Here is a 21,883-nt window from a genome sequence, read left to right as displayed (position 1 = left end):
AACAGAAGAAGTGGAACAATCAAATAATAAGACAGAGGGCTCAACTGACCAACAAATATAGTTAATGGAAAACCCAGAAAAGGGAGTAGCAACACTGAAAATAGAAAAGAGTTTCTATATAAATCAGAAAAAAATTGAGAAAGAAGAAGAACAGATTGAATGGAAGATAAACATATTAGGGCAATCATGGGGAATTGGAATAATAGGGAAACAACTTAATGGATACAAATGGGCTAGTCCTTCCCAATAAGTAGCAATTAAATGGTCTCCTTTATTTCAAATAACATATATAACACTAGAGGGAAATCTATTTGATGATCTAAAAGCATTGATATGGAAGATTGGTTGTCAAAGGAAGAAAGCCAGAATAAGGCTGAAGAAAATTGGGGTTTTGATTTATTAGAGGGGATTTCATATTAATTAAAGGGTTAAAGGGAAAAGTTGAGATAAAGGGAATTTTGGTCATTAGATTTAAACTATTTGGAAATTAGTTTAAAATAAGGATTTTATCTGTTTAATATTTTAAAATTAGACCTAAAGGAAAAAATATTATGAATATGTTTGATTTATTGATTAACACAGGAAATATATATAATGGTTTTCATTTATTAAAGGGGATATTGTATTATTAATTAAATGATTTAATATGGTGGGAAATAGATAACTTTTAGGAAATAGCACAAGATTATATTCAAATAGGTAAAATGTGCATTTTGGATATTAGATTTTGTTATGAATTGAGATAAGAGAAATCTTGGTTGCCTAAAGCCTAAAAATTATAAATATTAAAGGGAAAATTGGAATATTGATGGGAAACCAAAAATTGGGTAAAAATAATAACAGGATATGGATTGTTTATGAAGATTGAATGTAAAAAATAATTAAGATACATATAAGCTAAAATTTATTGATAAATGTAATTATGATGTTTTTACTGAGTTGATATACTGTAATAAGAACTGGATTAGCTGAAATGCAAGACAATAAATATTAAGGGAAAAAGAGAGGAAATATTTCATGATGTAACTTGACATTTGTACTAAAGATTTTGTTATTGAACTATTGATTAATCCAGCCACCATATTGCTTTTTAAATAAAAATGTAAAATTGGAAAATTAATAAAATATTATATACACAAAAGAAGTTGTATAGAATACTGTAGGTCAATTTAGAGTACTGTTAATAAAAAAATATAACTAAATTAATAAGAACTTCAGTTTTATAAGAATTGACAAAATTTCATGGGTGCTACCTAAAGCTTTATTTGAAAACTCTTGGTTTAAAAAATATGTAATATTTTTGTTGAGGCCATTTCCCTGTCTATACTGCAACTGCTCATGGGCCCCCTTTGTTTACCCCCCTTCATTCAAATCTAATTTTCACAGCCATTTTACCTTTCAACCAATATAAGGTGATAAAAATAACCTTGTGCTATTATTATGGCAATCTGAAAGTCATTATAGAGCACGTCCTTTGGGTTAAAGTCAACTTAAACAAAACTACAAGTTCCTTCTCATGCAACTTTTTATTACAAAAGTTGCATAGTTAATATGTCTTTTGGTAAAACTTTTTAAAAATTGACTGAACAAAACAAAATCTCTTGTGGCCTAATTAATACAATTTGAAGGCTATTTTAATAGCTGTTGTTTAGACTAAAGTGAAAGTCAACTTTAGTTTGAGCTCCATTGTCAAATGCATAATTTCATTCAGTACTGATCAACTGAGAAATGAACTCCTTGGGAATAGCTACAGACTTTCCACAGATGAAAATTGTCCCCATCTCTTTAGCACTACCAGGTCTGAGAAAATGATATTCATAGTGTTCCAGCCCATGTCAATCCTGGTGCATTGAAAAGGAATCTGATCTTCCAGTTCTTTTCACAGACTGCAAAGAGAAAATAGCACTATGGAAAATCAATCAAGAGTTGGTGAATTCCTTCTGCGTGGATTCCCTGATACTAAGGAGCTAAGAATAGTACATATCACCACTTTTTTATTAATTTATTTGGTGGCACTCATTGAGAATCTCATTATTATCACTGTCATTCTTCACAGTCATCAACTTCACTCACCCATGTATTTTTTTCTAGCCAACCTATCTTTCCAAGATCTTGGTTCCATCTCTGTCACAGTTCCTAAATCATTATTGAATTCTTTGATGAACACTGAAGCTATTTCTTACTCTGGGTGTCTCTGTCAGGTTTTCTTCTTTGTTTTCTTTGTAACGTCTTATCTCCTCCTTCTTGGTGTCATGGCATATGATCGTTATGTAGCCATCTGCAACCCACTACATTATGAGATGATGATGAACAAAAAAGTCTGTGTCCAAATGGCAACCAATGCATGGATGGGTGGCCTTTTCTACTCTGCTCTTTATACTGGAAATTTATTCACAATGGAGTTCTGTTCCAGAGTTATCAATCAATTCTTCTGTGATATTCCTCAATTACTCCAGATCTCCTGCTCTGATTCATACTTCACCAAATTCTGGACTCTCATCTTTGGTTCTTGTTTAGGATTCATTCAGTTTGCTGTAATTGCTTTTTCTTATGTGCAGATCTTCAGAGAAGTTTTTAGAATCCCATCCTCCCAAGGAAAACAAAAGGCCTTGTCTACTTGCTTACCCCATCTCACAGTCATTTGTTTGTTTGCGGTAAGTGGTACCCTTGCCTATTTCAGCCCAACATCTACCACCTCTTCATCCTTATATCCATTTATATCTATATTTTACTGTGTGGTACCACCACTGTTAAACCCACTAGTTTATAGCACGAGGAATAAGGAACTCAAAATGGCATTCTGGAAACAAATTCTCAATATTTGTCCTAATTCCTTGTGCAACAATCATACTTGGTTTCCACTATTCCAATAAACTGTTACATAGACATGTTGTCATCAAAAATGTATAGATTTCATGTTAATGTGTAAATTTAGCATATGCTTCTCATCCCTATGCATGTTTTTATCAAAATAGAAATTATTTTTATCTGGTATTATTCCTCAGTAAATCTGCCTATAATTTTAACATAAATCTCTTCCGTTAAATATCCAATGTAATATAGATTTATCAATAATGCAGTATGAAAAATAATTAAGCATTAATATATATATATATATATATATATATATATATATATATATATATATATATATATATATATATATATATATGGATCTTTGGTTATTCGGGTTTTTCCCCACGTAGAACTAAAGGTGTAGGGGCGACGTTTCGACGGAATCCCATCCGTCATCATCAGGCTGGAGGCTTCTGCTTCCTTCTTCTGGGATTCTCCCAGAAGATATATATATATTTATATATATATATATATAATTATCTATGTTGAAAATAGAGAAGGCTTATCTATAATGACATTAAGATACTTTATTCTTTAAAATATGCATGTATTATTTTTTCTGTTTATTTTTTAATGCTATGCAGAAAAAATATTACCATTTTGCTTATTACATATGCACATAAATGCAGGAATGGTGTAGTCACCCATCCATATTAACTAGGTAGCAATAGATTGCCACTATGTTTCATTTATTGTGGAGATATTTTAGAGGATTTTGGTTGGCAAGTATGTTTCTTTTCACAAAACCTGGAATAGTGCAAAGGGATAACAATGGGGATTATGAGTGTGAATAAGATTTGCAGGATATTATAAATTATTTATTTGTGCCCTGCATTGTAGTAGTAGAATTGAATTGTTTAAAGTATCTGTATTTAAGCAGTGGTTTCTGAAACTCTATTTAATACATCAAAGACTTACTTCAGTTTCAGATTTTAGGCAACTAGTAAATCAAAACTATAGGTTAAAATATGTCCAATAAATTTGTAAGTATATTATGCTCAGTTAAGTGTCAATTCTACTGGAAAGAAGTACTCAGCATTATTTTAAAATAAATAAATAAAAACAAAGCTTCAATTGAAACTGTAGTTCTTTCTACTAGATCTTTCAAGAAGATTTCTTTTTTAAAAAAATGTCAGATTATTATTATCTATTCTCTGGGACTCAATGACAAATTTGCCTCAATATTTTCTCACAATGTCAGATTGGGAAACCAACTTGGGAAATATGCAGTAATGGAAAAATTAACAATGTACATCAAGGGCAAATATTTGACAAAATTTTAATAACAATGATTATTGTTATAGTACCTTATGATGATAAGTTAATTTCAGATACTGAGCATACTGTTTTTAAAGAGTATTTTTTTTACTGTAAAACATTAAGTAATTTTACTATATATTATAAATATTCTCCTCCTCGACCTCCTCGTCCTCCTCTCTTCCTCCTCAAGAACATTTGGATATATTTTAGAAAGAGTAATAAATACATCAATTTATTTATTTATTTATTTATTTTATTTTATTATATTTGTATACCGCCCTTCTCCCGAAGGACTCAGGGCAGTGAACAGGGCAATACATGTTAAAAAACAAGAATACGAAAGTTTAAAAAGATTAAACAAGATGCCCAAAATCTATAACAATAAGTTAAAATACATAAAAAAACAATAAAACCCAAACCCATCACCCATCAGGCCAGGCCGGCTTGTTCAAACAGGTAAGTCTTTAGATCGCGCCGTAAGGAGCGAAGGTCAGGCGCCATCCAGAGCTCAACCAGAAGATGGTTCCATAAATCCGGTTTAAATATTAATGTTTAGCATTTTTATTGATTTTTAATTATTTCATAAAATGACATGAGTCTACATTTATACTTATTTAATAAATGAAATAAACAAATAATGAATTTTAATTTGTATTACAATTGTAAATGCTCTGAATATTTATTTAGTGATTTCCATCTGCTATGTCCTATGAGATGGTTTGGGCTGAAAGACTGGCCCAAAAGGGGAGGACTAACACTGAGTGATGCAGCATATTCACCACCATACCAAATTGGTTCTTTATAAATCTATACCTTTATTGTACACTGGCCGTAATGTTTGGATTACAAATCTTGTAAAATATATACATAAATTGGGGGATTGGAATTGAACTGGATGCTTTTACACTGTAACTGTAGCATGATCTTAACAACACTTTTAGTTTACTGGGTTGCCAAATGGTCCTATGTGCACACTCATGCACATTTTGAAATACCTTTTCAAATACAAAGTCTAGATTTGACTCTCTCTCTCTCTCTCTCTCTCTCTCTCTCTCTCTCTCTCTCTCTCTCTCTCTCTCTCTGTGTGTGTGTGTGTGTGTGTGTGTGTGTGTTTCTCCTGCCTAATGCTGGACTAGAATTCACAACCATTCACCTTTTAGACTGTGCCTTACCACTATACCTAACTGGGTATCAGATATACAGTCATGTGAAAGACAAAATATGCCCTCTTTGAGTTTTATGGTCTTATGCATCAGGACATAATAAAAATAGTCTGGTTCTTACAAGTTCTTAAAAGTAGGTAAATACAGTCTCATATGAACAATAACACATGATATATTATAGCTGGTCTCATTTATTTTACAAAAAGAAAGCCAAAATGTGTGAAAAATTAAGTACATCCTATGATTCAATAGCTTAGAAAATCCGCTTTAGCAGCAATAACTTGAAGTAATCATTTTCTTATGATTTTATCAGTTGTCATATTTTAGAAGAGTGCCAACAGATACACTTAAGGAAATGGAAAATAAATATAACAAAATCTCATTTTATTGATTATTGAACAAAAATGATAGGAAAGAGGAAATCTCCATGATTAAAGATTGTGAGCCATTCACTTTTTTTGGGAGGGGGGGAAGGTATTGCTAATATTTTAAATTAGAAACAAAGCAAGCCTATCCCTGAGATAGGCTTCAACTTATTTTTGTAAGGCACTGGTGGTATTAAAAATATGTATTAGATATCATACAGAACTTTAAACTAAAACAAGACAATTCATAAGTAAGGAGGTTGTGTTTGTACTCAGAAAATTGAATGTAGATTTAGAAGTAGGGATTTTTACATCTTCAAAAAATTAATTTAATAGATAATTTTTTAATGCAGCTCCTTTAAATTTAAGGATATCATAATTCAAAATGAATAATGACACATCTAGATTTCTACTCTTGGAATTCTCAAAGATTTGGAAGCTACAAACTACATACGGAATTCTATTACTTATACTGTATTTAATGATAGTAACAGGGAACCTTCTCATCATTATTGCAGTGGTTTTTGACCACCACCTGCACATCCCTATGTACTTCTTCCTGATGAATTTATTTATTTATTTATTTATTTATTTATTTATTTATTTATTTATTTATTTATTTATTTATTTATTTATTTGATTTATATACCGCCCTTCTCCTGGAGGACTCAGGGCGGTGTACAGGGCAATAAAATAAGAATACATTAGATAAATAATTCAAAAACCCAAATACATCAGGCCAGGCCGGCTTGTTCGAATAGATAAGTTTTTAGATCACGATGGAAGGAGCAAAGGTCGGGGGCCATCCGGAGTTCAGCTGGTAAGCGGTTCCAAAGGATTGGTGCACCCACCGAGAATGCTCTCCCCCTGGGGGTCACCAGCCAACATTCTCTGACCGGTGGTACCCTGAGGAGGCCCTCTCTGTGGGAACGTACAGGACGGAGGGACGTTGACGCCGGCAGTAGGTGCTCCTGTAGGTAATCCGGACCCACGCCATGTAGGGCCTTGTATGTCATCACTAGCACCTTGAATTTCACTCGGAAGGCAACTGGAAGCCAGTGCAGCTCACGGAGCAGAGGTGTAATATGGGAGTATCGGGAGACCCCCAAAAGAACTTGTGCAGCTGCACTCTGCACCAGCTGAAGCTTCCGAGTGGTTCTCAAGGGCAGCCCCATGTAAAGAGCGTTGCAGTAGTCTAGACGAGAGGTCACAAGTGCATGGGTGACTGTACGCAAGGCATCCAGGTCCAGATAGGGTCGTAGCTGGCGTACCAGACGAACCTGGGCGAAGGCCCCTCTAGTCACTGCTCCTATATGATCTTCTAAGGAGAGCTGTGAATCTAAGAGGACACCCAGATTGCGAGCCTTATCTACGGGGGTAATAACTTGCCCCCAATATTAAGAGATGGAATAATCTGAATTTCCTGACATGCCGGTATGTACAGCCATTCAGTCTTGTCCGGGTTGAGTTGAAACCTGTTCCTCCCCATCCATTCCCGGACCGCTTCCAGGCAACGGGACATCACGTCGAGGGCATGCAAGACATTGGTTCTATTACAGTCATTATCCCCAAAGCTATTTCTTATGGATATCAGATTTATTTCATATTCTGGGTGCATTGCTCAAGTTTCCTCATCAGTCTTTTTCTTGAACTATTGTATTTCCCTCCTTACTATTATGGCATATGATCAATATGTTGCTACTTGTAACTCTTACAATATGAAATGATTATGAACAGGAGAGCTTGCATCTAAATGGTTGGCAGTGTGTGTGTTGTCAGTTTCCTTAATAGTGCATTACACACTATTGCAACATTTACTACTTCTTTTTGTTCTAAAAATATCAACCAGTTCTACTGTGAAATTCCACATCTACTTGAAATTATTTGCTCTGGTTTATATGTAACTGAAATTGGAATTGTAGTATTTACTGCTATATTAGTAATGGTTATTTTTTTTCTTCATTGTTGTTACTTACAGTGTGTTCAAATTTTCTCTGCTGTACTGAGAATCCCTTCTATTCAAGGAAGGGAAAAAGCCTTCTCCACTTGTCTTCCCCACCTCATTGTCATCACCATATTTTTATTTTCTGGTTGGTTTGCCTACCTAAGGACAATATCCGACAGTGCTTCACACCTTGATTTCATAATTACAATAATGTATTCCATTATCCCATCCATTTTAAATCCATTGATCTATGGCAGAAGCTCCGAAACTTTTCTATACCCCGCACCTATAGAATGCTTCTGATATATTCTTCTACATCTTACAAAAGTTCAAAATAATGAATTATGCATATACACTATAATTTTGAAACTTCTAAACCCAAGTTTTCATACCCCCTGGAATATCGTCTCGCACCCCTGGTTGGGATCCCCTCATCTTTGCCATGAGAAATAAGCTGATTAAAATTGTGCTTATAAGACTTCTTAAATTTAAATAATTTCTTTCTAAAGAAATATGATCAGCAAGATTATTTATCTATTTATAAAAATCTGAAAAGAAATCAGACAGCAAGCAAGAAATATAAAACTTCATTCATCTGTTTCAATGTATTTATCAAGCCAAAATTGTTATAAATTGGATTTGTGTCTGTTATATGACTCAGCCCCAAGACACCAATAGTAAAAGGTAGTGATTGAATGAGATTGAATGTTTTTTTACTCTGCAACCAATAATAAAAACATATTAAAGCTGGATTGAATATGCTTCTAAAATCTTTATATTTATTATTGTTCAAGAAAGACCTATATTGGTATACCTACCCATATTGAAGAAGCAGACATTTTGTTAACATCATTGTTGGTACACTAACAAAAGCATTTCAGTTTATTGGGATTTCATGCAGAGTTATGGTTTCATGGGATGATGTAGTGATATCCTAAAAATAAAATGTCCTAGCTTAGTAGTCATTCTAATTTTCGGTAAAATCAAATGTTTTGGTAAAATCAAATTTGGAAATTTAGTAATGAGGATATATTACATCATCAATGGAGGAGAGCCTGTTAGATTAATAGGATTAATTATTTGTTACTAACTTTATATGAGTATTTATACAACAAGACCGTAAGCTTCATTATACAATACTTCAAACAGGAAACTATGAAAGGCCAACCAAGAATCATATAAACTATTGAATACACTCAAGGATTTGTATCCATCTAATGTTCTACAAAAACTCTCACAATCCTGCATCATTGTTTTAAACAGTATGGATAAGTTAACAATAATAATAAAACCCTAAATTCATAAGTACTTCACTTTTATATAATCTGCCAAAATTTCATGGGTGCTACCTAAAGCTTTATTTGAAAACTCTTGGTTAAAAAAAAGTATTTTTTTTTGTCAAGGCTACTTCCCTGTCCATACTGCAACTGCTCATGGGCCCGCTTTGTTTGTCCCCCTTCACTCAAATCTAGTTTTCACAGTAATTTTACCTTTGAACCAATATAAGGTAATAAAAATAACCTTGTGCCATTATTATGGCAGTCTGAAAGTCATTATAGAGCATGTCCTTTGGGTTAAAGTCAACTTAAACAAAACTACAAGTTCCTTCTCATGCAACTTTTTATTACAAAAATTGCATAGTTAATATATCTTTTGGTAAAACTTTTAAAAAATTGACTGAACAAAACAAAATCTCTTGTGGCCTAATTAATACAATTTGAAGGCTATTTTAATAGCTGTTGTTTAGACTAAAGTGAAAGTCAACTTTAGTTTGAGCTCCATTGTCAAATGCATAATTTCATTCAGTACTGATCAACTGAGAAATGAACTCCTTGGGAATAGCTACAGACTTTCCACAGATGAAAATTGTCCCCATCTCTTTAGCACTACCAGGTCTGAGAAAATGATATTCATAGTGTTCCAGCCCATGTCAATCCTGGTGCATTGAAAAGGAATCTGATCTTCCAGTTCTTTTCACAGACTGCAAAGAGAAAATAGCACTATGGAAAATCAATCAAGAGTTGGTGAATTCCTTCTGCGTGGATTCCCTGATACTAAGGAGCTAAGAATAGTACATATCACCACTTTTTTATTAATTTATTTGGTGGCACTCATTGAGAATCTCATTATTATCACTGTCATTCTTCACAGTCATCAACTTCACTCACCCATGTATTTTTTTCTAGCCAACCTATCTTTCCAAGATCTTGGTTCCATCTCTGTCACAGTTCCTAAATCATTATTGAATTCTTTGATGAACACTGAAACTATTTCTTACTCTGGATGTCTCTGTCAGGTTTTCTTCTTTGTTTTCTTTGTAATGTCTCATCTCCTCCTTCTTGGTGTCATGGCATATGATCGTTATATAGCCATCTGCAACCCACTACATTATGAGATGATGATGAACAAAAAAGTCTGTGTCCAAATGGCAACCAATGCATGGATGGGTGGCCTTTTCTACTCTGCTCTTTATACTGGAAATTTATTCACAATGGAGTTCTGTTCCAGAGTCATCAATCAATTCTTCTGTGATATTCCTCAATTACTCCAGATCTCCTGCTCTGATTCATACTTCACCAAATTCTGGACTCTCATCTTTGGTTCTTGTTTAGGATTCATTCAGTTTGCTGTAATTGTTTTTTCTTACGTGCAGATCTTCAGAGAAGTTTTTAGAATCCCATCCTCCCAAGGAAAACAAAAGGCCTTGTCTACTTGCTTACCCCATCTCACAGTCATTTGTTTGTTTGCGGTAAGTGGTACCCTTGCCTATTTCAGCCCAACATCTACCACCTCTTCATCCTTATATCCATTTATATCTATATTTTACTGTGTGGTACCACCACTCTTAAACCCACTAGTTTATAGCATGAGGAACAAGGAACTGAAAATAGCATTCTGGAAACAAATTATCAATATTTGTCCTCATTCCTTATGCAAAAATCATTCTTGGTTTCCACTATTCCGATAAACTGTTACATAGACATGTTGTCATCAAAAACGTATAGATTTACTGTCAATGTGTAAATTTAGCATATGCTTCTCATCCCTATGTATGTTTTATCAAAACAGAAATTATTTTTATATGGTATAATTCCTCAGCAAATCTGCCTCTAATTTTAACATAAATCTCTTCCATTAAATATCTAATGTAATATAGATTTATCAATAATGCAGCATGTAAAATAATTAAGTATTACTATTTGATATAAATATATATTTTGAATTACCTATGTTGAAAATAGAGAAGGGTTTTTGATAATGACATTAAGATACTTTATGCTTTAAAATATGCATGTATTATTTTTTCTGTTTATTTTTTGATGCTATGCAGAAAAACTTACCATTTTGCTTATTACATATGCATATAAATGAATGAATGGTGTAGTGCATTTGTGTTATTATATTAACTAGGTGGCATTGCCACTATGTTATATTTATTGTGGAGATATTTTAGAGGATTTTGGTTGGCAAGTATGTTTCTTTTCACAAAACCTGGAATAGTGCAAAGGGAAAACAATGGGGATTATGAGTGTGAATAAGATTTGCAGGATATTATAAATTATTTATTTGTGCCCTGCATTGTAGTAGTAGAATTGAATTATTTAAAGTAAGCAGTTTAAGCAGTGTTTTCTGAACCTCTATTTAATGCATCGAAGACCTACTTCAGTTTCAGATTTTAGGCAACTAGTAAATCAAAACTATAGGTTAAAATAAGTCCAACAAATTTGTAAGTATATTATGCTCAGTTAAGTGTCAGTTCTATTGGAAAGAAGTACTCAGCATTATTTTAAAATAAATAAATAAAAACAAAGCTTGAATTGAAACTGTAGTTTTTTCTACTAGATCTTTCAAGATTTTTTTTAAAAAAATGTCAGATTATTATTATCTATTCTGCAGGACTGACAAATTTGCCTCCATATTTTCTCAGTAAATTATTACATATGCATATAATTGCAGGAATGGTGTTGTACATTTGTTTTATTTTTTCTACAGTCATTCATCAATGTTAACTACATGGCAATGGATTACCATGACGTTTCATTTATTGTGGAAATATTTTAGAGGACTTTTGTTGGCAAGCAAGTTTCTTTTCACAAAAGCTGGAATAGTGCATGGGGGTGGAAAGGGGAATATGAGTGTGAATAAAATTTGCAGAAATTATAGTTTATTTGTTTATGCCCCATGTTGTTAAAATATGTAGTTGAACTGTTTGAAGTATCTGTATTAGAGAAGTGGTTTCTGAACCTCTGTTTAATGCATCAAGGACTTACTTTAATTTCACAGTTTAGGCAAGTAGTAAACCAAAACTAAAGGGTAAAATTAGTTCAACAAATTTGTAAGTACATCATGATCAATGAAGTGTCAGTTCTTCTAGAAAGGAGTAGTCAGCATTATTTTAAAATAAATACAAACAAAGCTTGAATTGTAACTGTAGTTCTTTCTACTACATCTTTTCAGAAGAATTTTTTTAAAAAAGTCAAATTATTATTATATATTCTGCTGACCCCAAAGACAAATTTGCCCCAATATTTTCTCACAATGTCAAATTAGGAAAACATGAAATATGCAGTAATGGCAAAATTAACAATGTACATCAAGAGCAAATGTTTGACAAAATTTCAGTAACAATGATTATTGTTATATTACTTTATAATGATAAGTTAATCTTAGATACTGAGCATACAGTTTTTAAAGAGTATTTTTTTGTAAAACATTAACCAATTTTACTATATATTATAAATATTCTCCTCCTCCTCCTCAGGAACACTTGGATATATTTTAGAAAGAGTAAATTAAATATTAATGTTTAGTTTTCTAGTGGTTTTTAATTGTTTCATAAGATGACATGAGTCTGCATTTATACTATAATTATTTAATAAATGAAATGAACAAATAATGAATTTTAATTTGTATTACAATTGTAAATTCTCTGATTACTTATTTACTCATTTTCATCTGCTATGTCCTGTGAGATGGTTTGGGCTGAAAGACTGGCCCAAAAGGGGAGGACTAACATTGATTGATTCAGCATATTCATCATGATACCAAATTGTTTCTTTATACATCTATACCTTTATTGTACACTGGTCACAATTTTAGGATTACAAAACTTGTAAAATATATACATAAATTAGGGGATTGGAATTGAACTGGATGCTTTTACACTGTAACTGTAGCATAATCTTAACAACACTTTTAGTTTAATGGGTTGCCAAATGGTCCTATGTGCACACTCATGCACATTTTGAAATACCTTTTCAAATACAAAGTCTAGATTTGATTCTCTCTCTCTCTCTCTCTCTCTCTCTCTCTCTCTCTCTCTGTGTGTGTGTGTGTGTGTGTGTGTGTGTGTGTGTGTGTGTGTGTGTGCTGCCTAATGCACATCTAGAATTCACAGTCATGCACCTTTTAGACTGTGCCTTACCACTATACCTAACTGGGTATCAGATATACAGTCATGTGAAAGACAAAGTACACCCTCTGAATTTTATGGTCTTATGTATCAAGACATAATAAAAATAGTCTGGTTCTTAGAAGTTCTTAAAAATAGGGAAATACAGCCTCATATAAACAATAACATATAATATATTACATCATTATTTTACGAAAAGAAAGCCAAAATGGAGAAGCTATGTGTGAAAAAGTAAGTACACCCAATGATTCAATAGCTTATGGAACTCTCTTTAGCAGCAGCAACTTGAAGTAATTATTTTCTTATGACTTTATCGGTCTCTCGCATTATTGTGGAGAGATTTTGGCCCACTCTTCTTTATTATTGTTGTTGTTGTTAGTTGCGAAGTCATATCCGACCCATCACAACCCTATGGACAACATTCATCCAGGCCTTCCCGTCCTCTATCATTTTCTGGAGTCCATTTAAGCTCACACCTACTGCTTCAATGACTCCATCCAGCCACCTCATTCTCTGTCATCCCCTTCTTCTCTTGCCCTCAACCTTTCCCAGCATTAGGCTCTTCCCCAGTGAGTCTCTCCTTCTCATTAGGTGGCCAAAGTATTTGACTTTTAGCTTTAGGATCTGGCCTTCAAAATAGCAGTCAGGGTGTTTTTTTTTTTAAATTCCATTTATATCCCGCCCTTCTCCGAAGACTCAGGGCAGCTTACAAACTTAGCAGTAGCCTTCATTCTATGTATAAGCCTGCTTATTAGGGCTTTCACACCTCCCCCAAGTGGCATTATTACAAAGTCAGCTTAATTGCCCCCAACAATCTGGGTCCTCATTTTACCTACCTCGGAAGGATGGAAGGCTGAGTCAACCTTGAGCCTGGTGGTTGATCTCCTCTAAGACTGACCAGTTTGATCACCTTTCAGTCTAAGGAACTTGCAGGAGTCTTCTCCAGCACAATAGTTCAAAGGCTTCAATTCTTTGGTCCTCAGACTTTCTTTTGGTTCAATTTTTACAGCCATACATTCCAACTGTTGGCTGGTGACCCCCCAGGGGGAGAGCATTATCGGTGGGTGCACCAATCCTTTGGAACCGCTTACCGGCTGAACTCCGGATGGCCCCCGACCTTCACTCCTTCCGGCGTGATCTAAAAACTTATCTATTTGAACAAGCCGGCCTGGCCTGATGGATTTGGGTTTTAATATTATTTTAACTAATGTATTCTTATTTTTAATTCTTATTTTTATTGCCCTGTACACCGCCCTGAGTCCTTCAGGAAAAGGGCGGTATATAAATCAAATAAATAAATAAATAAATAAATAAATAAATAAGTAAATAAGTAAGTAAATAAATAAATAAATAAATAAATAAATAAATAAATAAATAAATAAATAAATAAATAAACTGGGAAGACCATAGCCTTGACTATACACACTTTTTTTTTAAATTTTATTAAATTTATTATTTAAAAACATTGGACACAGTACCAGCGAGCTGACAAACCTTTTTGTCTACAATGTTTAAATATATATATATACATGTACATATGTACATCAAAAATACACTTAAATACACTTAGATTACAAATCGGTGGAATACCACAATATTAAAAACAGTGAGCTAGTCTGTAAAACCTAATAGAGACCTTTCTTTTTATCCATCCAAAGATACAATTTGTTCCAAATTCTATAATAGTCTGATTGATCTTTATTCTTTAATTCCAAAGTTAATTTGTCCATTTCAGCGCAATCCCAAATTTTCCTAATAACATCTTTTTCTCCTGGGATCTCATTCTTTTTCCATTTTTGCGCAAATGATATTCTAGCTGCTGTGATAATATGGATCATTAAGTATAGCACATCTTTAGGATATTTCTCTTTCGTGATTCCCAACAAGAAAAGTTCTGGACTAAACTCCAAATCTTGTTTCAATATTTCTTTCAGCCAAATCCAAATCATTCTCCAAAATTTTTGTGTTTTACTGCAAGACCACCACGTGTGGAAGTATGTGCCTATCTCTTCAGAACACTTCCAACATTTGGGAGATGCTGTTGTGTACATTTTTGCTAAGCGGGCTGGGGGAAGATGCCATCGGTAAAACATTTTAAATAAATTTTCTTTATACGATGAGGCCAGTGTTATCCTTTTATTTCTATCCCAAATTGTTTGCCAAGTATCTAAGTCGATGTTATGTCCTAAATTGTTAGCCCAGGTCAACATGGGGTCTTTCACTTGCTCTTCAAACAGCTTATATCCCAAAAGTAATTTATAAAAATTCCTTATTTGTTTAGAGTCCGGTCCCAATAATATTTTGTCCAATGCTGTTTCAGAGGTATATATCCCCCATTCATTTTTATCCTTCCTAAATCTCGATTGGATTTGTAAGTAGGCCCACCAATCGAGTTTTATACCTTGTAATTCTAGTTCATTCCTAAGTTTCAATTCCCCCTCCTCATTCAGAATATCCTTGTATGAGATTATGTTACCCAAATCAAACAGATTTGGGTAAACTATCGCTTCAAGGGTGGATAGCCAGACCGGTATTTTGGTGTAATTGTGAGATCTAATTTTTTTCCAAGTATTAAGTAGCGCTTGCCTGATCCGATGTCTTTGAAAATGCGAGAAAAGACCTTGTTTCTCCGTCCATAGGAAAGCATGCCAGCCATATTGCAAATCGTGACCCTCTAAAGTTAATAGTCTTCTATTTCTCAAGATTACCCATTCTCTAATCCAGCTCAGGGCCGCGGCATGGTAATATAATTCCCAGTCTGGCAATCCAAAACCCCCATTTTCCTTCGCGTCCTGTAAATATTTCAATTTAATTCTTGGTTTTTTCCCCTGCCAAATAAAATTTAGTGATAATTTATCCAAATTTCGAAAAAATTTAGAGTCGAGTTGAATTGGGATATTCTGAAACAGAAACAGGATTTTAGGCAGAATATTCATCTTAATGACAGCGATTCTTCCCAATAATGAGAGTTTTAGGTTTCCCCATCTTTCCAGATCACCTTTTATTTGGTTCACTACATTATCATAATTATCCTTTTTGAGTGAAGTGCATCTAGCCGTAATGTTAATCCCTAGATATTTTATTTTCTTGACTATTTCTATATCCATGATTCCGGCCAGATTACCTTTTTGTTTATTGGTCATATTTTTAACAATCATCTTGGTCTTATTTCTATTTACTCGCAGTCCGGCAACCTCACCATATTTAGATAATTCTTCCAATAGCTTTGGTCCCGTCTGACATGGATCCTCCATAATAAAAACCAGATCGTCCGCGAAAGCTTGCAATTTAAAGGTTTCCTTTTTAATGGTTAATCCTTTTATCTTTGGGTCGTTTCTTATAGTTCTCGTTAATACTTCAAGAGTCAATATAAACAGCAATGGTGATAAGGGGCAGCCTTGCCGTGTTCCCTTTTGAATTTGAAACTTGCTAGATGCTTCCCCATTAATAATTATTTTTGCTTCCTGATTGTCATAAATTGCCCTAATTATATTTATAAATTTTTCACCCATATTCATAAAGCTAAGATGTTGGCACAAAAAAGACCATTTAACATTGTCAAATGCCTTTTGGGCGTCTAAGAAAAGTAATGCCATCTGTTGTTCGCTATGTAACTCATAGTACTCCAATGTATCTAATATTATTCTAATGTTGTGCTTAGTGTGTCTCTTAGCGAGAAAACCATTCTGATCTGCGTGTATGAAATCATTCAGAAATCGTTTCAATCGTTCCGCTATAATTGATGTAAATATCTTGTAGTCCGAGTTAAGAAGTGATATGGGTCTGTAATTTTGGATTAATGTATGGTCCGTGTTATCTTTCGGGATAAGGGTTATGTTTGCCTCTAGCCAAGATTTAGGCGTCCTTGCGCCTTCTAATACTGCGTTAAATACCTCCACTAGGGGTTGAGCTAGGATATTTTGTAATTCTTTATAAATTTCTGATGGAAGACCATCAGGTCCCGATGCTTTATTATTCTTTTGTGCATTAATAGCTTTTATCACCTCAGATAGTCGAATTTCCTCGTTTAACATATTTCTGGTATCTTCTGTGACCTTGGGTAGTTTGGCTCTTTGAAAATATTCCTCCATTTTCTCCACACTTGCCTGACTATCTTCTTTGTATAAACATTCATAAAATTCCTGGGCTATAATTTTTTTTTTTCCTCCTGGTGGAATATTCTCCCTTCCTCATCTCGTAGTTCGTGAATCCAGTTTTTCCCCTTTTGTTTTCCCAATTTATATGCGAGCCACCGGCCCGGTTTATTTGCATTTTCAAAAAAAATTTGTTTCGTGTTTCTCAATTGTTGTGCTAATTTCTCTTTATCTAGAATGTTAAGTTTGTGTTTAATCAGATCCATAGATTGCTTGATATTCTCTTTTTGTGGATCTTGTTGGAGTGTAACTTCTAAGCTCTTATATTCCTCTTCTAATCTTTCCCGTTGTTGTCTTTTCCCCTTATTTTTATATACCATATATGCCCTCGCTACCCCCTCATCATTGCCTTAGCTGTATCCCAATTGTTTTGTACTGAGGTGTCTATAGCTTTATTTTCCTTAAAGAAAAAACTTAGTTCTCTCTCCATCTTAGATTTGAATTCGTCTTCTTTTAGAATTGCTATTTGAAGCGTCCATCTGGGTATTTTTTTGGAACCTTTCCAGATAAGTTTAATAGGATTGTGATCTGCCCAAGTACCTGTCGCTATATGTACCTCATCTATTTCTGAACTAATTTCTTTCGTCATCCATACCATGTCTATTCTAGACCATGAGTTATGTCGGTTGGAGTAATATGTATATTGTCTAGCCTTACGATTTCTTTCCCTCCAGACATCTTGGATATTTAGTTCCTCAGCCAAGTTGAGAAAAGATCTCGGTAGAGTTCTTCTCTTCTTTTTCCTAAGCGTCTTTCCCATATAATCCAAATTTATATCTAGGATAGCATTAAAATCTCCTATTAAACAAATCTCCTCATAATCAATGCTACATATCTTATTGTGAAGTGTTTTGAAAAATTGTTCTTGGTTATGGTTTGGGGCATATATCTCTACCATCATGACCTTCCTGTGATTTATTATAACCTCGACTATCAGTATTCTACCCTCTTTATCGTTATAAATTTGTTTTGCAGTCAATTTTGGGTTTACATATAGTGCCACTCCTCTCTTTTTCTTGTGTCGGTCTAAGGAAACGAATAGGTTCCCTATTCTTGGTTGTACTAACAAATATTTTTGTTGTTCCTTTATATGGACTTCTTGTATTGCCACGATATCCAATTGTTGGTGAATAAGCCTATTAAAAAATTTCCGCCTTTTCACTGGCGAATTCAATCCATTAATATTCACAGACATAATACTACACTCACCTCCCTTCATCTTACTTATTTCTGGTTTTTGTGGATCTCGTGATTCGGGGCTCTCTCTCTTCCTTGTCTCTAGTTCCATGTTTCTCTGTTAACTCACTGGATTTGTTCCTTCTATCCTCTGTAGCTAAGATCTTCCCATCCATTGCCACATGTATTGTATCTCTTTCTCTTACCTCCCTTCCATCTTGATCTTCTAAATCTACTTCCTCTTGGCTATGGAAGTGGCGTTTGTAAAAATCTTCTGCCTTCTCTATCGTGTCCAGTCTATGCCTTCTATCCTGCCACGTAACTAGGATACCCTCTGGAGTTAGCCATCTAAAGTTTACATTTTCTCTTATTAATTTAGATGTTAAGAATTGATAGCCGCGTCTCAGATCCCTCATCCTTTTAGGTATCTGTTTAAGGATGGTGATTGGTTGGCCCCGAAATTCTAATGGTTCCTCTCTAGATCTATGCAGAAGCTCATCCCGAATTGATTTTTTAACTAACCTTACATGTACTTCTTTTGGGAGGTTGTGTCTTCTCGCATAATTAGTTTGAACCCTGTATGTTTCATCAATTTCCGCCAGCATTTCCTCCTTCCCTACACCGAGTGCCTTTGCCATCAGTTCTGCCATCATGACCAACAGATCTTCCCCTCTTTTTTCTTGAACGTTTTGGAAGCGTAGATAATGAGCAGCCTTTTCTGCTTCCAGAAAAATGACTGTTGTTTCTAACTCCTTATTAGCCTGAAGGAGTGTTTCATTTAAATCATCTACTCTCTTTTCCTCTTTTTCCATTCTAGCTTCCATATCTTGAAGTCTTTGTTCATTTTTGACTAATTGTTGTTGAATCCCTTCAAATTTATCATCTATCGCTTGGATTTTCCCCTTTAATTCACCAGTGTCGTTTCTTATTTGGCCTATTTCTCTCTTCATCTCCTCGTGGTTTTTGGCCATTGCCTCGTGTAGGTTTTGCAAAAGGGCATGTAAATCTTTAAAGGAATTCGAGTTAGATCTTTCCCTTTGCAGCATATCCTCTATAGATTTCTGATTGGAGGGACTTGAGGCCATCCCCTGTCCCTGTGCTGCCGCCTTTTTGCCAGCGCTAGGCTTAGTTGCTCCCAAGATACTTGTCATGTTTCCCCAATTATAACAGCGTTTTATCAATGTGTAATACCCTGAGTCTTATATAAACCTTTTAACTCTATGACAAAAAATATATAAAACAGTTACCACCAGATACTTATTACCAACTAAGCAATTTATATAATAGAATTCTATAGTATGAATATATTCAAAGTCACATTCTTCTTCTTCTTTTTTTTTCCCCCGTTTCCGGCGCAGAAATTGGCACCTTTTCCGTCTTCCTCTGCTGTCAAAGACCAGTAGGTGTCCCACTAAACAGACCTTCAATTACTAAATTGCTATATCAAATGGCCGCCCGTGACAAGTAGAGTAGAATTTCAAAAGTTTCAAAAGTTCACAAATTCAAAATTTACCAGGATAGACCAGACTAGACCAAGCTGATCGCTTTCCACGCCCGACAATCCAGAGTTCAGTCTCTAAGGCTCCAAAGCTCAGACTTTGACCTGTTGTAGCTTATCTCCAGCTAGAATACAGTCATATAGTCTTCGGCTTTCTTTCCCTTGCTGTTTTTGCCAAACGCCTCCCTCAAGACTTCTATCGCCGCTTATTCCCTCTCCGTGAGGCTCCCACTTCGAACCAGTACCTCTTTCACAAGCGCTTCCTATTTAATATTCGGATACACTCTCCGTCAGCTCCGCTCTACCGTTGTCCCGCTGCTTACGTGCTAGCTCTGTCCCTCTGTCAGATCTTCATGTCGGCCATTACTGGCCTCCTTCTCCCCGGTTCGCTCGCATCAGACTTTCTCCAGATCTTCAACACGAACCGCCGCTCATGAAGGTTCTCCGGGCTGCCTGCAACTTCGGATGTCCCTACAGGACCTCCTGAAGCTCCGAAAAGCCCCCACGAACACTGGGTGAGAGGTTGTGCGTGGAGAGAGCTCCGTTCACACAGCCGCCCGCTCTGACAGTTGGCTCCGCCCCCGACTATACACACTTTTGTTGGCAGGGTGATGTCTCTGCTTTTAGTGTGCTGTCTAGATTTGCCATGGCTTTCCTCCCCAGGAGCAAGCGTCTTTTAATTTCTTGGCTGCAGTCCCCATTTGCAGCAATCTTGGAGCCCAGGAAAATAAAATCTGTCAGTACCTCCATTTCTTCCCCATCTATTTGCCAGGAATTTTTTTTTTTAATTTTTTTTATTAAATTTATTATTTAAAAACATTGGACACAGTACCAGCGAGCTGACAAACCTTTTTGTCTACAATGTTTAAATATATATATATATATACATGTATATATGTACATCAAAAATACACTTAAATACACTTAGATTACAAATCGGTGAAATACCACAATATTTAAAACAGTGAGCTAGTCTGTAAAACCTAATAGAGACCTTTCTTTTTATCCATCCAAAGATACAATTTGTTCCAAATTCTATAATAGTCTGATTGATCTTTATTCTTTAATTCCAAAGTTAATCTGTCCATTTCAGCGCAATCCCAAATTTTCCTAATAACCTCTTTTTGTCCTGGGATCTCATTCTTTTTCCATTTTTGCGCAAATGATATTCTAGCTGCTGTGATAATATGGATCGTTAAGTATAGCACATCTTTAGGATATTTCTCTTTCGTGATTCCCAACAAGAAAAGTTCTGGACTAAACTCCAGATCTTGTTTCAATATTTCTTTCAGCCAAATCCAAATCATTCTCCAAAATTTTTGTGTTTTACTGCAAGACCACCACGTGTGGAAGTATGTGCCTATCTCTTCAGAACACTTCCAACATTTGGGAGATACTGTTGTGTACATTTTTGCTAAGCGGGCTGGGGGGAGATGCCATCGGTAAAACATTTTAAATAAATTTTCTTTATACGATGAGGCCAGTGTTATCCTTTTATTCCTATCCCAAATTGTTTGCCAAGTATCTAGGTCGATGTTATGTCCTAAATTGTTAGCCCAGATCAACATGGGGTCTTTCACTTGCTCTTCAAACAGCTTATATCCCAAAAGTAATTTATAAAAATTCCTTATTTGTTTAGAGTCCGGTCCCAATAATATTTTGTCCAATGCTGTTACAGAGGTATATATCCCCCATTCATTTTTATCCTTCCTAAATCTCGATTGGATTTGTAAGTAGGCCCACCAATCGAGTTTTATACCTTGTAATTCTAGTTCATTCCTAAGTTTCAATTCCCCCTCCTCATTCAGAATATCCTTGTATGAGATTATGTTACCCAAATCAAACAGATTTGGGTAAACTATCGCTTCAAGGGTGGATAGCCAGACCGGTATTTTGGTGTAATTGTGAGATCTAATTTTTTTCCAAGTATTGAGTAGCGCTTGCCTGATCCGGTGTCTTTGAAAATGCGAGAAAAGACCTTGTTTCTCCGTCCATAGGAAAGCATGCCAGCCATATTGCAAATCGTGACCCTCTAAAGTTAATAGTCTTCTAT

General features: G+C 34.8%; 2 protein-coding genes across 2 annotated transcripts; both read left to right on the top strand.

The window, feature by feature from the left end:
* Positions 1-1,907: 1,907 nt before the first annotated feature.
* On the top strand, positions 1,908-2,873 carry LOC310649191 (olfactory receptor 14A16-like; the record flags this gene model as incomplete). The annotated part of the gene is made up of 1 exon (XM_083377497.1): positions 1,908-2,873. The coding sequence occupies one exon, from the start codon at positions 1,908-1,910 to the stop codon at positions 2,871-2,873; it is 966 nt and encodes a 321-aa protein (XP_083233623.1).
* Positions 2,874-9,591: 6,718 nt separating this feature from the next.
* On the top strand, positions 9,592-10,557 carry LOC310649190 (olfactory receptor 14A16-like; the record flags this gene model as incomplete). The annotated part of the gene is made up of 1 exon (XM_083377496.1): positions 9,592-10,557. One exon carries the CDS (start codon positions 9,592-9,594, stop codon positions 10,555-10,557), a length of 966 nt encoding a protein of 321 aa, XP_083233622.1.
* Between the last annotated feature and the right edge of the window lie 11,326 nt (positions 10,558-21,883).

Source organism: Vipera ursinii (assembly GCF_947247035.1).
Source record: "Vipera ursinii genome assembly, chromosome: Z".
In the NCBI taxonomy this organism is placed as follows: domain Eukaryota; kingdom Metazoa; phylum Chordata; class Lepidosauria; order Squamata; family Viperidae; genus Vipera; species Vipera ursinii.
This window is presented reverse-complemented; position numbering and strand designations above follow the sequence as displayed.